The sequence below is a fragment of the Melampsora larici-populina genome (genome assembly GCF_000204055.1).
Source record: "Melampsora larici-populina 98AG31 unplaced genomic scaffold MELLAscaffold_15, whole genome shotgun sequence".
Lineage (NCBI taxonomy): Eukaryota > Fungi > Basidiomycota > Pucciniomycetes > Pucciniales > Melampsoraceae > Melampsora > Melampsora laricis-populina.
In genome coordinates this window covers 1424236-1438305 of record NW_006768779.1, presented here as the reverse complement: position 1 = coordinate 1438305, position 14070 = coordinate 1424236, and the positions used below count along the sequence as shown (strand labels likewise).

The 14070-nt window shown below is 41.6% G+C and overlaps 3 protein-coding genes across 3 annotated transcripts; 2 read left to right on the top strand and 1 right to left on the bottom strand.

Annotated features, from left to right (window-relative positions):
* Positions 1-39: 39 nt before the first annotated feature.
* Positions 40-1441, bottom strand: MELLADRAFT_35492 (uncharacterized protein; the record flags this gene model as incomplete). Its single annotated transcript, XM_007409231.1, has 5 exons — positions 40-468; positions 551-693; positions 805-965; positions 1031-1128; positions 1208-1441. Coding segments are annotated over 5 exons (1065 nt in total), but the record flags the coding sequence as incomplete, so codon positions are not given.
* A 2406-nt stretch (positions 1442-3847) lies between these two features.
* On the top strand, positions 3848-8297 carry MELLADRAFT_48133 (uncharacterized protein; the record flags this gene model as incomplete). The annotated part of the gene is made up of 17 exons (XM_007409266.1): positions 3848-3926; positions 4003-4225; positions 4288-4452; positions 4518-4599; positions 4663-4897; positions 4970-5058; positions 5118-5528; positions 5589-5747; positions 5814-5984; positions 6055-6439; positions 6502-6553; positions 6620-6695; positions 6765-6920; positions 6993-7308; positions 7374-7552; positions 7638-7787; positions 7866-8297. The coding sequence occupies 16 exons, from the start codon at positions 4005-4007 to the stop codon at positions 7932-7934; spliced, it is 2916 nt and encodes a 971-aa protein (XP_007409328.1).
* Positions 8298-12746: 4449 nt separating this feature from the next.
* Positions 12747-13338, top strand: MELLADRAFT_71731 (uncharacterized protein; the record flags this gene model as incomplete). Its single annotated transcript, XM_007409267.1, has 1 exon — positions 12747-13338. One exon carries the CDS (start codon positions 12762-12764, stop codon positions 13290-13292), a length of 531 nt encoding a protein of 176 aa, XP_007409329.1.
* Between the last annotated feature and the right edge of the window lie 732 nt (positions 13339-14070).

Below are 14070 nucleotides of genomic sequence, written 5' to 3'. Positions count from 1 at the left end.
GCGATCAAGAGCATCAAAGAGTTCCAGTAAGTTGCATTGTTAGAAGTAGAACATAAAATGGAGAAAAGGGTACTCAAACAGGTCTAGCCGAGGAGTCTCGATGGCTTTTGCGCGTGCACGATCAAGTACAGCTCCTACTATTGGTTCTAGCTCCATTGGTCGGCCGTTTTCTAGGTCAAGTAACATACTAGGCTTGAAAGTAGTATGTTTAGTTTCTTCTTTTCCTTCTTCCTCTTCTTCATCCTCCTCGAACACATCTTCATTGTTTTGAGATTGAGAGCCTTGATAGTGTGAGATCGTAAGTTGGATGGTATCATCGACTGCTTTGGCAGGTAAATCGATTTCTCGATATCCCAGTGCTCGAGCTACATAGATCATCTCGAGCATCGTTCGTCGAACGACCGGTAAGGTATGAGGAAGTACTTCGGGTGCTATCAGCGCACTAACTGGTGATCTGGATAAGGAGCACTGTTGGATGAGATGACAAAAGCGAACCTTTTTGATTAACACATGATCAAAAACTTGGCTAGAAAATCAGAAATGAATATACCATGGTAGAAAAAGCAGCGTTCCAAAGATTCTTAGCCCATCTCGCAGGTTGAATATGTTCTAAAACTTCAATTTGACCACCTCCATCTTTAAGTAAACTAGCCAACAAATCCACTTCGATTTTCCCTAAACTTCTTTTTTCATCTCTTGAATTACCTTCTAAACTTGTACCATCTTCTTTTAATAGACCATCCACAAAATGACCTGATTCACCTGGATCTCGATCATTCAAAACACTTGGTCCAAATCCTTCACCATCATATAAACCAAAGACTAGTTTTTCCATCTTTCCATGTTCAATAATTGTAGGTTGATTAGGTTTTGAAATTAAATTGGCGCCGATCCATGCTACAGTACTGATAATATGAATTGAAGGGAAAGCTTCTGCTATGGGTTGTTCGATTCCAATTCCATTTCTATACATCAGAAAGGCGTAAAAGGTTAGACGGTATTTTCATCTTTTAGTCAGCAGAACACTAACTGAATCAAGACCACAGTTGGAGGTTTTGCTTTGGGTTTATCATTGGGAGAGGTACCACAGAAAGGGATCAAAAAAGGTGCCAAGATGGTCGTAGTAGGCTGATGGTATCAAAGAAGTTAAATCAGATGAAGATCCATTGATGATGATGATGAATCTCAAGAAGAGAATCAAACTTACTAAAAGGTCAGGAAGACATTTGAAAGTACAAATGATCAATCGATAATTACGATCGGTAGCTTCTTCAGCTTTACGTAGTACTCGATAAGGTTTCCAATTTGAGATCACACCGAATTTTTGAGATCGAATGGTAAGACCATCTTGTTGAATTGAATCATATGCCGAACGAGCAATTGCAGTGACTCGACATCTTTTAGATTGTTCAAGAACATAAGAATATACTCCACCTATCGATCATTGAAGTGTTCGGTTTGGATTTCGTTGGGAATGCAACACCAAGGTATTAATGCATGTACCGTTTCAGTCTAGTGGGTGATGTGTACATAAGCAAGGGGTATGTGCTAACCTACAGCACCAAGACCGATCAAGAGCACTTCGTGTGGTTGTTCAGCTTCAGACATGATGATTCAATGAGTCGAGAATTGGATTGTGTGGTAGTGATCAACTGCGATCGAAACCAAAAAAACGAAACTGACATCGACAAAGGTTTGCCACTTTTTTCGGGGGTTTACTAAGCTTAACTAAGCCCCTCTAGCGCGTTCGCCGCGCCCTCGCAGAGGGGCTTATATCGGACTCGCGTTTCATGGCGGGAGAGCTCCAGAAATTAAGTGCCTTTATGTACTTTTCTGGAGCTCTCCTCAATTCCTCACCGTAGGATTTCTCAAGGTTCAGGTATGTTCTCCTTCATGAGGAGCTACACAACCTCGTACCACTTTCATCAACAACTGAGAGCTGTGACGCTTTCAGGAAACGTTGCGCAAATGGTTTCTTACGTCCTCCTGTAACAGCCTAAGCATGCCAGTACAGGCCTGTACTGGCCTTCACCGAGATTTGGATGTTTGGTCCTTCGCCGAAACTGCCGCCGAAATGGATAAAAGCTAAAACCCTTAAGATATTCATCAAAACCCTTGGATATCGAGGGACACTTATCCCGGTGGCGCGAGGTCCTTTATTGTTTTTACGAAGACGAAACCCTTGTGGTGTTTTGTCAAGAAATTGGTAGTTTCCGACAAAGCTGCCATTTCAGCCTCCTGGTCTGAAATAGCCAGCTACACATTGCAACAAACTGGAAATCCGTTTTGAATACCCTTACTTCCAACAAATCTTGCTGAAAGTGGTACGAGGTTGTGTAGCTTCTCATGAAGCTACACATACCTGAACCTTGAGAAATCCCACAATGAGTATTTGAGGAGAGCTCCAGAAAAGTACATAAAGGTACTTAATTTCTGGAGCTCTCCCACCATGAAACGCGAGTCCCATTTAAGCCCCTCTCTCGACTACTCGCTCGTCCGAGAGGGGCTTAGTTAAGCTTAGGGGTTTACCGTCAATTCAAACTTCGGGATTCGCTCATTAAATTTACCTGAGACATCGATCGAAATGCTGAGCTTTGTACCATTCTCAAGGTCTGCTTGGTCCAGCTTCCAATACCCTCAGAGCTCGAAATCCCGCCGTGCTCTTTTGGGTACTTCAATGTTGGATCTACACCTCACTTCCTGGACATGAAGTGATGATCTCAGTCCGGTTACACAGTAGCTGTGGGGTCACGAGCCTTTAGGAACTGTCCTTCAGTATCTTGGTTCTCTTCAGTAACTATTTTGAACCCTTCTAGTATCCTTATTTACCTTACTTTAATCTCTAGATTGATATGCTTTCAAGACGTCTTTTAAGTGGGTGGAGCCCAATTCACAACTTGGTCTGCGTCAAACAAATCATAAAAAGTTGATGTATCAATCGAGCGGCAAGACCTGTCCTTTTTTTGATGGCCAAGCCTGGCTCACGGCTACTCTGCATATATCCCTACCAAATAATCCAATGACCTGACGTCATACCTCTGATGTAAACCACCAATCATAAAGTTACGTTTCATGCTTTGCACTTCAACCCATTTGAAGTGAAGACTTTTTCTAAAAAAATTGAGCTTACTATCTCCAATTACTCTCACTTTGTGAATGTAGTGGTGAATGTGCAGCCATTCAAACATCATAAATTGTTTCTTCCAGTGTTGCAGGGAAATATGCGAGCACAGCAACTCCTTCAGTCATAGCCATGAAGAGCATGTTTCCTGAATCATCAGCATGTGACCTCCTCAGTAAGACTGACCTTGGACGACCCGATGGGGTTCCTGGCCGCCCTCGAGTAGCCCCGGGGCTTACAGTACTTCCGCCGTTACCACCGCATGGCCGGGTCATTTACATGTGGAGAGTAAATATACATGACAGTCAAATTTCTCCGGAGCAGAGCTTGGACTTTTGGCTTCAAGTTGAATGCGCTATCAGATCTTCAAAACTTCAATTCGCCCATTCTATCCAAGACATTACATTTCTTCCACTCGACATTCCATGTCTGCCTCCGATGCCCCGGCAGGGAAGCCACCTACCGAAGAAATCTCCAAAAGCGCATGTAAGTATCTCGAAGTTAACCGACACATCTCAAATTGATTTAGACTTGACTGATCCTGTGAATCATTTTACCGATCGCACAGTAAAACGGGCTGCAAAAGAAGCACAGAGAGCCGCAATCAGAGCAACCAAGGGAGTCAGTGTTATATTATAGATCTTGAAATCCGTACCACAGTAGCTGGAATCCTTAACCTTGAACTTTACTCAGCCGATCTTACCTAAAGATGCCACGGCACCCCGAGCTGCAAAGAAAGAAAAGGCGACAATCAAACCTGAGGAAGAAGTATTTGTGAATTTAACCCCTGATGGAGAGAAAAAAGGTAAGTGTTCTTTCTCAAGTTAATGGGTTATCATTATTATGCGTTTCTGACCGAAAATGTATATCTGTTTTGCAAGATATGAGTAACCCAATGGCAAATGGATACAACCCACCTGCTGTGGAAGCGGCTTGGTACTCTTGGTGGGTCAAATCTGGATTCTTTGAACCCGAATATGGACCAGATGGGGACATCAAACCCGCTGGAATGTTCGTCGTACCGGCTCCACCCCCAAACGTAACCGGAAGTTTGCATATTGGCCATGCTTTGACAATTGCTATCCAAGATACGTTGGTGAGATGGTTGGTTGCCCCTACATCACCAGGCTCGAGTATTCCAATCTTTGCTAAATTCAATCTCATAGGAACCGGATGTTAGGCAAGACGGTGCTGTTCAATCCCGGCTTTGATCATGCTGGTATTTCAACGCAATCGGTTGTAGAGAAACGACTATTCAAATCTACAGGTCAAACCCGACATGATCTAGGACGTGAAAAGTTTTTGGAGAGGGTATTCTCCTGGAAAGAAGAGTGATTTCTATCCGCCTTGACGAGTGTCTATGAGATCCTATTTAACTTCTGTTTTTTTTGGATAGGTATCAATCATGCATCACCAATCAATTGAATCGTCTCGGTGCTTCGTATGATTGGAGTCGAGCAAGGTTTACCATGGATCCAGTGAGCTTGACAGGCTCTCTAGCTTAGTCTAACATACGTCTGACCAATCTTGCAAGCTTGTAGCAACTTTCAAAAGCGGTCGTCGAGGCATTCGTCCGCTTACACGACGAAGGTGTCATCTACAGATCAAATCGACTAGTCAACTGGTGTGTTAGACTGAATACTGCGTTGTCCAATGAAGAAGTCGATCAGTTGGAAATCAAGGGCAAGACGATGTTGACGGTACCAGGATATGAGCCGACGGAGAGATTTGAATTTGGAACTATGGTCTACTTTGCGTGGGAAATTGAGGGCACAAGTTGAATTATGAATTTATCATACCAATCATCAAGACCTTCATCATGCTAATTTCACGAAAACGGTTTGATAGGCGAAAGAATCACTGTAGGAACAACTCGTCCGGAGACCATCTTGGGAGATGTGGCAATCGCTGTGCACCCTGAGGATGAACGGTACAAGGTATGTCATCTAGGCGTCTGTCGCATGATCTGATTACTTATCAGGCAGATATCCTTTAGCACCTGGTAGGAAAGCGACCTATCCATCCTTTCATTCCATCTCGAAAGATGGTCATTGTGGCCGATGAACTAGCTGATCCCACCAAAGGTACTGGAGCGGTCAAGATCACCCCTGCGCATTCTTTTGAGGATTACGAGGTCGGAGTGAGACACAAATTAGAAATGATCAACGTGCTCAATGACGATGGAACTATGAACTCCAACGCGCCTGCTCCATATGCCGGAATGAAACGTTTCCACGCAAGGAAAGCAATCGTGATCGCCTTGAAGGAAAAGGGTCTTTGGATCGAAACTAAGGATAATGGAACCATGCAACTTCCTGTATGTGCAAAGAGTGGGGACTTTATAGAGCCACTCATTAAGCCACAATGGTGGGTAAACTGCAAAGACCTTGCGCAAGAAGCTATCAAGGTATGTTCAGGTTTGACGCTTTACGCTTGATCGCCCCTCACTGACTTTGAGGCTTTGTAGCGAGCGCAAGACGGCGAGTTGAAACTTTTCCCGAAAGCTACTGAACGGGAGTGGTACAGTTGGTTGGAAGGAATGCGTGATTGGTGTATATCACGACAACTATGGTGGGGACATCGATGCCCTGTATACTTTGTGAACATCGAGGGCAAACAACAAGACGTGAGCTCTATCGATCTATACTTTTAGTAGAAGCGTTCCATACTCAAATTATATCACTTCTATCAGGAAACCGACGGCTCTTATTGGGTTGCAGGACGGACTCAGGAAGAAGCTGAGGAGAAAGCAAAACGCATGTTTCCTAATGACAAATTTGTCTTGAGACAAGACGAAGATGTGCTCGATACCTGGTTCTCATCTGGTCTCTGGCCCTTTTCAATCATGGGGTGGCCAGACAAGGTCGGTCGGCGTTTGACTAATCCACAACTTACCTATCCTGATCGGACCTGATGCTTCTGACGTAATGTAGACTCCAGATTTCGAAAAGTTTTATCCAGCCTCGCTCTTGGAAACAGGATGGGATATCATCTTCTTTTGGGTAGCCAAGATGACGATTCTTGGTGTGAAACTCACGGGCAAGATGCCTTTCAACGAGGTGTTTTGTCATGCTATGATTCGTGATGCCCACGGCCGAAAAATGTCAAAGAGTAAAGGAAATGTGATCGACCCGATTGATGTGATTGATGGAATATCCCTCGATAGTCTTCATGGAAAATTGCAATCAGGTAACCTCGACGCAAAGGAGTTGAAGACCGCCTTGGCTGGTCAAAAGGCAGACTTTGGAAAAACTAATGGTATTCCACAATGCGGGGCTGATGCTTTACGATTTGCATTGTGTGCTTATACTTCCTCTGGTGCGTAATGTTATTCTGACTGTAGCTTTAAAGCACATCACTGACGCGAAGAGCATCCACAGGTCGCTCAATTAACCTGGATGTACTTCGAGTTGAGGGTTATCGAAAGTTTTGGTGCGTATCTTGAGTAGCTTATGGCTAATATACAATGCTGACTGTCTTTGACTCCAATAACCACAGCAATAAACTTTGGAACGCAACAAAATTCGCCTTGTTGAAGCTAGACGAAAATTTCGTTCCCAGGACCACAAGCGAGGTCAGAATTCTTTCATTTGAACACTTACACTGGTGTTGAATCTCATCATGCTCGACGAGACGCGAACAGCCAACCAAACAGGAAAGCTTAGTTGAACGATGGATCCTTCACAGGTTGAACGAATGTTCACAAACGGTCAACAAAGCTTTAGAAGATCGCGTATTTATGGCTGCTACATCCGCAGTTTACGAGTTTTGGCTCTACGACCTGTGTGATGTTTATATCGTAAGATGTCGCTATCTCTCTCTCTTAATTGGTCATGAACAAAAATATACTTAGATTATGGTCTTTTAACAGGAAGCGATGAAACCGATGACTGGCCCCGACGCAACCCCTGCAACCAGCCTTTCAGCTCAGAACACACTCTACACGTGTCTTGACGAAGGTTTGAAATTGCTCCATCCTTTCATGCCATTTGTCACGGAAGAACTGTGGCAACGCTTACCTCGTCGGCAGCAAGATACTACCCCTTCAATCTGCAAAGCCTCTTTCCCTATCCACAGCACCGTCTTCCAAGATCATAGGTCATTCAAAGACTTTGAACTGGTCTTTGCTGCTATCAAAGCTGTTCGCTCTATCGCAGCTCAATATGGTCTTCGAACCAACTTGCAAAGTTAGTTTTTGCGCCAGTTTTCCAAGATAAAGACATGTATATTGATTCCTGAGCGTCTGAAACAGTCACCGTGTCTGCGGCCGACTCCGAGTCTATTAGTTTGTTGGAAAGCCAGGCTGATACAGTGCAGGCATTGATCAAAGGATGCACTTCTGTAAAGATTGTAACACGCGTTTCAGAAGTCCCTGCCGGATGTCTGGCTGAGACCATCAATGCCAACGTTTCTGTTCACCTACTAGTCGCTGTAAGTGATATCTTTCAAGTTTAATCTGATCGAGCTCTAAATAATCATTCGAATTTAACGGGTGGTTACCTTTGCGCGATTCCAGGGAGTACTTGACTTGGATAAGGAGATTCAAAAGGCCACTAAACGGATAGAGGCCATCAACTTATCTGTCGATAAGCTACAAAAGCAGATGCAAGTACCAGACTACGATACCAAAATTCCGGAGGAAGTTAGGAAAACAAACTCTGAGATGGTGAGAACGCTTGATGATGGCTCAAACAAGACTCGCCACCCTAACACCCTATTGACTCCACGATTTTGTTTTTTTCAGCTCTCGAATCAAGAGCAAGAGATCCAAACTCTCCAAAGACAAATTAGCAATTTTGCCGCTATGGCATAAACAACAAAAAGTTGCATGTGTCTAAAAGTATTTGAAAGCCTCTCATCCAGGATCGTTATCATTGATGCTAAAGTAACTCATTCGCATGTTGTAACGCTTTTTAGGAAAGCGGTAGCTGGCGTAGAGTCTCTTTGATTTCCAATATCTTGAATGATGGTTTGCATATCGCCTCATTGCTTCTTGTCCGTTGATTGAGTTTTCTACTGCTAAGATTTGTCGAGCTGGAAATGTGATAGACAAGGTGAAGCCTCTGTGCAGTCACTGTGAATGAGTAGCGGAACATTGTAGCTAGCCCAAAGGTCTATTCAAGATGTCATGCACCGTCAATCTTTGACATCCTACCTACGCATGATACGGTCACAGAATTCATTGGGTGTCAATGACCTCAGGAGATGTGCTCATGATCTCTTTTGTGAAAGAAAGGTTCAACTTCACCGCATATATGTACCGACGAGCAAGCAAGAGACAAACCTCATTTCAAGACTTCCCATAGTCACCGATAATAATTGAAAACGTGTTGTCACGCACTCAGATCGGGCTTTTTATCTCAATACTTGACTGCTCTTGATCTTCATGGATGATGGCATCAAGTACGCAGACAGCTTAGATAAACTTGGCAAGTCCTCGCCCCTCAGACACCCGCGTGGTGGAGCTCGTGTCGGGCTTCTACAGTGATTCAAAGCTTGATTTTCCAAATGTTAACCCAGTGAAGTTCAACTCTGGGAGTACGAAAGGGGCCGTCCGTGACACATACGACTTGGCTATCAGCTGTCATTGGACCTTCGGGCCATCACCAATGTAATTTCAATCGAGTCATCCCTGATAAACTTGGTTATCTTGTGTAAAGCCAAACATACATCTATCTCTTGCAGATCTGTGAGAACGCCAAGTATATAAACCGCTTCTATGCACAAACTATCAAATGTGAATTTATGCAACAAAAGCTTGACGTCTGAGTAAGGAGACAACTTTGTACAACAGAAAGATGTTTACAGTGAAAGAATTCTTTATCAAAGACACCCTGTGGATGAAACTTTGTATGTCTCAAGACAGTAATGATTCATTCAGCATTTCTGAAGGAAACCATCGAGCAAAATCAATAAGATTTCAAAATTATGCTTAACCTTCGAAATTTCAAACCTCATACGGGGTTACCCACTGCATTCACGGGGTTAGAGCAAAAGATCTGGTATCGCTGCTTCGCGATCTCGGGGCGTTCTATGCCAAGCTTTTCTTAAGTGTTCTAAGCAATTTCTAGCTTACTCCCTATGACGATTCTGCCATTCTTTCATGGCATACATATGGACAGAATCGGTTTGTGAAGGATGTAAGCGGGTCATGACAGAATGAAAGTATGTCGACGTCAGAGATCTCAAGGTGGGGTTTTACAAGCCTTTACATCGCTTCTTGTTTATATTGTGATGATTAAAAGATTATATCAAAAGATAAGAAGAACCAAGAGATATCAGAATAGGTTCTAGTCTTTTCTAACCACAGACTATCAACGAGTGAAAGTGATCAATACTGATTGTATGTCACTTTGATCTTTGTACCATTGAGGTCCTCATGTACCATTGTATGTGACTGCAGTTGTCACTTCTCCAATGTACTCCACCTCGTTTGCTGAAATACTCGTGTCTCAGTTTCTCTCATCAGCTCATGAGCTCTTAGTCGATAAATTGAATCAATAAGAAGCACGAGATCAATCTTTTTGGATTGAACTATGAGTCGTCAAGGATCAGATGGTTTTCTTCCCTCCACTTTAGATTCTATAAGTAAGGTATACTAATTACCAAAGCGAGAGACCGACAGATGCACTTCTTCGCATATCTTACTTCATACTATCTCGACAAAAAAAATCTTCCTTTTGAAAAATACAAGATTTCAGAAGAAAGTTGACGTACTTATCTTCTATGAAATATATGAAGGAGTGAATAACGAAACACAACACGGGGAGTCTTGAAAAATGATAAGATTTTGTTGGATCATCAAATCTAATCAGACAAGCTAAAATCAATCAAGAATGTCTGATTAGGCTTACACATAAAAAATTGAAGATCATTTTTGTTTGGTAAAAGGAAACTAAGGATAAAGTGATGACGTCTTTGGATAAAAAAATTCCTTCTGACAAGTTCCGAAATGATCTCCGACAGAATACCGAAAAAAAACCATTTATCTTGCTCTATCAGTTATCTTGTACTCTTAAGGTTTGAATCTTAAAACTTGAAACACTTTATCTGTGTCTGCTTTGTGGTATTGGTGTATGAACATACAACCACTTCAGCCTTGCAAGTTGTAACGATAAGACCCGCAAATCTTTCGTGGTATAAGCTTTGATGATTATTAAACAAACAAAACATCATCAGATCAATTAGAGATATAGCTTTGTGTTCTTCTTCTTCGTGAGGATCTAGTTCCGCTTGATTAGAAATGTATCAGAATTTACCTGAATAGAGTTGACTTGTTTGTAGCAGAGAATGTGAAAAGATTATCAACATATATTTTTTCAAGGTCAAGATGAATTTCAGATTTAGTGATCAAATACTTTGTAATTTAATTGAGCTCTTTATCTACATATCTCGTGATGAGGTATTTTTGATTGCAGTCTATTCAAAGCCATCCGTTAAAATGAGGGTACATACACTTTGACTTTGATTCATACTGAGGTCAAGCAGGAAGCACCCTCTGTGAAAGTGTTGCTGAGAGTGTTGCTGTGAGTTATTTCTTTTTGATCGACGTGACAATACATCAAGTCTGAATAGCTTAATTTTTGAAGCCTTGATGACCGGATTTTTTTAAAATTTGAGAATGCCGTTAAAGTTTAATAAGTCGATCAAATTTGTTTGAACCAAGAGAATTTATAGTTTTGAACTTTTGATTAATATTTTGTAAGAAGTTTAAATGAGTATACTATGTATCAAGTGTGTACTTGGTCTACATATGACTTGTTTTCTCTGTGTTTTCAAGAATCCTTCAAAATGGTTTAATGAGTTTTAATCTGGTTTCTTTTCTTTTCTTTTTCCGTTTGACTGGTCTTACCAATAGTTTTTCCGTGTAAATTCTTCTTGATCGTTGTGTACGTATTCTAGAAAAGGAGTACTGCTATCAATCGACCGAGCGAAGTGATTCTATCGTAGAGTAAAAGTAAAGTGATTGAGGATTGAAGATACCAAATCAGAAGAAACTTTCATCAGATGTGAATCAACAAAGCTAACGTTTAAAAACCCTTTATAAGTCATCTTATCTCACCACTTCACAATCACCGTCACTTCAAGTTCAAGTTTGAGTACCAAATCGAAGTGAGTTCATTAAATTTATAGATCTTCTTTTCTTTCTTGAATTGATTCATAACATCTCCAGTTTACCTATTGAATTTATCTCATTTCCGCAATTGAAACCCATTTAAACCTCGTGGTGAGGCTTACATATAAGATTTATTCAAATCATAGAAAACTTTAATTTAATTTAATTTTCTTTCTTTTCTTTCCTTAAACTTCTGCTCATCTTCTTTAGACTTTCAGTTCTTTCTCTTTTTCTCTTCATCTCTTATTTACCACTTTAGTCAACAAGAAACGTGGGCAAAGGGTCCAACCCAAACGATCGGGGTGCCATGATGTTCATTTGAATTCTGCTAACGAACGGAAAGCCCCAGTAAAGGTGAAATTTAAAAGGACCCCCAGGACAACAACCGATCTTCTATCTGGATTCTGATTGACGATTTCTGAATCCTGATTGGGTGTACTACATTCGAATCACACCATCATTTCATCTTTACAAATCCCTCAACTCAACTTGAACTCAGTCAAGCTACCTAAGTGATAAGTCACAAGTATCGATTCGAGATCCAAGGGTAAAGCTAGTTAGTATTGATTGACTACGTATCGATTGTTTTAAAATGTGTTTCCTATCTCAGTTTTTAAAACACATTGAGATCTTAGATTGTTCCTCTCACAATCTGTCTCAACTTCAAGTTCAACGTGCCACTTGAGCTCTCATTTTCTTGATATCAAATCAAATCAAAAGATCTTCAGAATTCCTTCCCTTTTACTTTACTTGACAGTGTGAGCTACATGATTCTGGCCGGTCCAGAAAACTTTATGATACATGTCCATTACATCATCTTTGTTTCTTTTGAATTGGATATTTGTCATGATGATGGGTAGATACTTATGATGGTTCACTTCATTGCTTTAACTTTTAGGAAACCGAACTCAGATTTTGAATAGCAATTCTGGTGAGTGATTTTTTTTCCTAAGCTTCACAGCGATCACTTGGTTTGTTTGAGGCGCAGGGACTAAAAGAGACAATCAATGGTCCTTTTTTTTGGGTTTCTTCTTCTTTGAAATGCCGAAATTGACAGTCCAATTGTAGATCGTTAAGTTTTAATTTGCCATACCGACCTTTCTCCGATCCATCCAGTCTTCAAAATATCAGTTCTCATCCTTCCGAACTTCATCCACTGATTTCGATATCCAACCATTCAAAAAACCCAACCCGCGATCTACCTCTGAACCCACTGACTTATCATCTTGATCATTCTAAAACTTTACACATTAGTCAGCTCTAAGCCCTCAACTCTTTTCAATCAGTCTTTTTGAGCTTCAGGTATTGAATTGATTGACATTCTTCTTTTTGGATTGGATTTAATCTCGCTTCATTCTACTACAAATTCTGTGGTCTTGTGTTTTTTTTCCCAATTCTTTCCCTTCCATCCATGCAGAATCGCGCGAGGAGTATTCGTCGTCATTTGTTGATTCACCTCTCTATACCCACCACAACATACACTTCAATTCCACTAGATCCTTCTCCTTGTCTACCACCGCGGCCATGTCAGGACGTTGGTTATCTGGAGGTCCATTACCTGAACTCGATCAATTAGCCCTTTCACCACCTTCGTCTCACGTTCTTTCAAATCATCAATCTTCTAAATCCTCGGATGCTCGTTTCAATTCTCACTCTTCTCTCGGTAGTTCTTCAACAGCCGAACAACCGATCATTTTATCTCGAGAAATGATGATTGGTGCTAGATCTGATCAATGTTGTTCAACTTCTCCCAACTCACAACAACTGATTCCTCAATGGCCTAATACCTTTAGTACTGACTCTGGTCTATTTGATCGTAATCGTGATGATCACCGTAAAAGGAAAAGGAATAGGACTATGCAATCTTGTCTACCTTGTCACACCAACAAGCGAAAGTGTGTAGACTGTTTTTTTTCGAAATCTTTTTTTTGTCTTTTTCTTTTCATCGCCCCTTCTCTCTTACCAACAAAGCTAGTAGCATGGATCCCACTCTCAATATGTTTCAATCTTTCTATCCTCTCAAATGTCAAAAGTTGGTGTATTTATCCGTATTGAATATTGCCTTTTTTGAAAATATAACAGGTGTGATCGAGGTCGTCCTTGTAAAAGATGCATAAGCCTTGGAACAACAGGACTTTGCGTTTATGAAACTGAGGATCCCAGAATGCTTGAGTAAGTTTACAAAATTATTATTGTGCAGGGGAAAGTTTTTTTTATCGCCACCCCATATCCATTTTCAAAATTGAGTCCATCGTAACTGTAAACTGATTCCATTTTTTGAATTTCAAGGAATCTCGATACAAATGATCCAGCTTGGGAAGTCATTCGTTTACGAGACCGCGTCGCGGAACTCGAAGGTGTGGTTCGTTGCTTGAAAGGCCGACCCAATCCTAAACAGCGATCCGCAGGTGGAAGTGGTCCTAGAGATCAGACTTCCAATCTGGGTAGTCCGAGTGGTGGCTTGACAAGTCCCACCTATGCTCGACCGCATTCACAATCCGTCAGCGGCGTGCCATGGAGTCCAACAACAACCGAAAATTCGAGCATGCTTGATATAGTTCAGGGGAAATGTCGTCCCAACAGTAGTACCAATGGTTCTCAACCCAACTCGCCCTCTTGCGACCCTGTCACCCAACATCCTCAACCGCTTCGTGCGAGTTATCCATTCAAAGGAGATCTTGAAAGCATCAATAGTGATTCTGATAAAGCAAGCAGTTATCATTATAGCTTAATGAATGGTCCCATTCTTCGTCCTGCAAGTTGTCCGCCCTGCATGACTGAACTCGGCAACGTGATCCAAGATGATGATGACGGTGATAACGGGCAAAAGGTC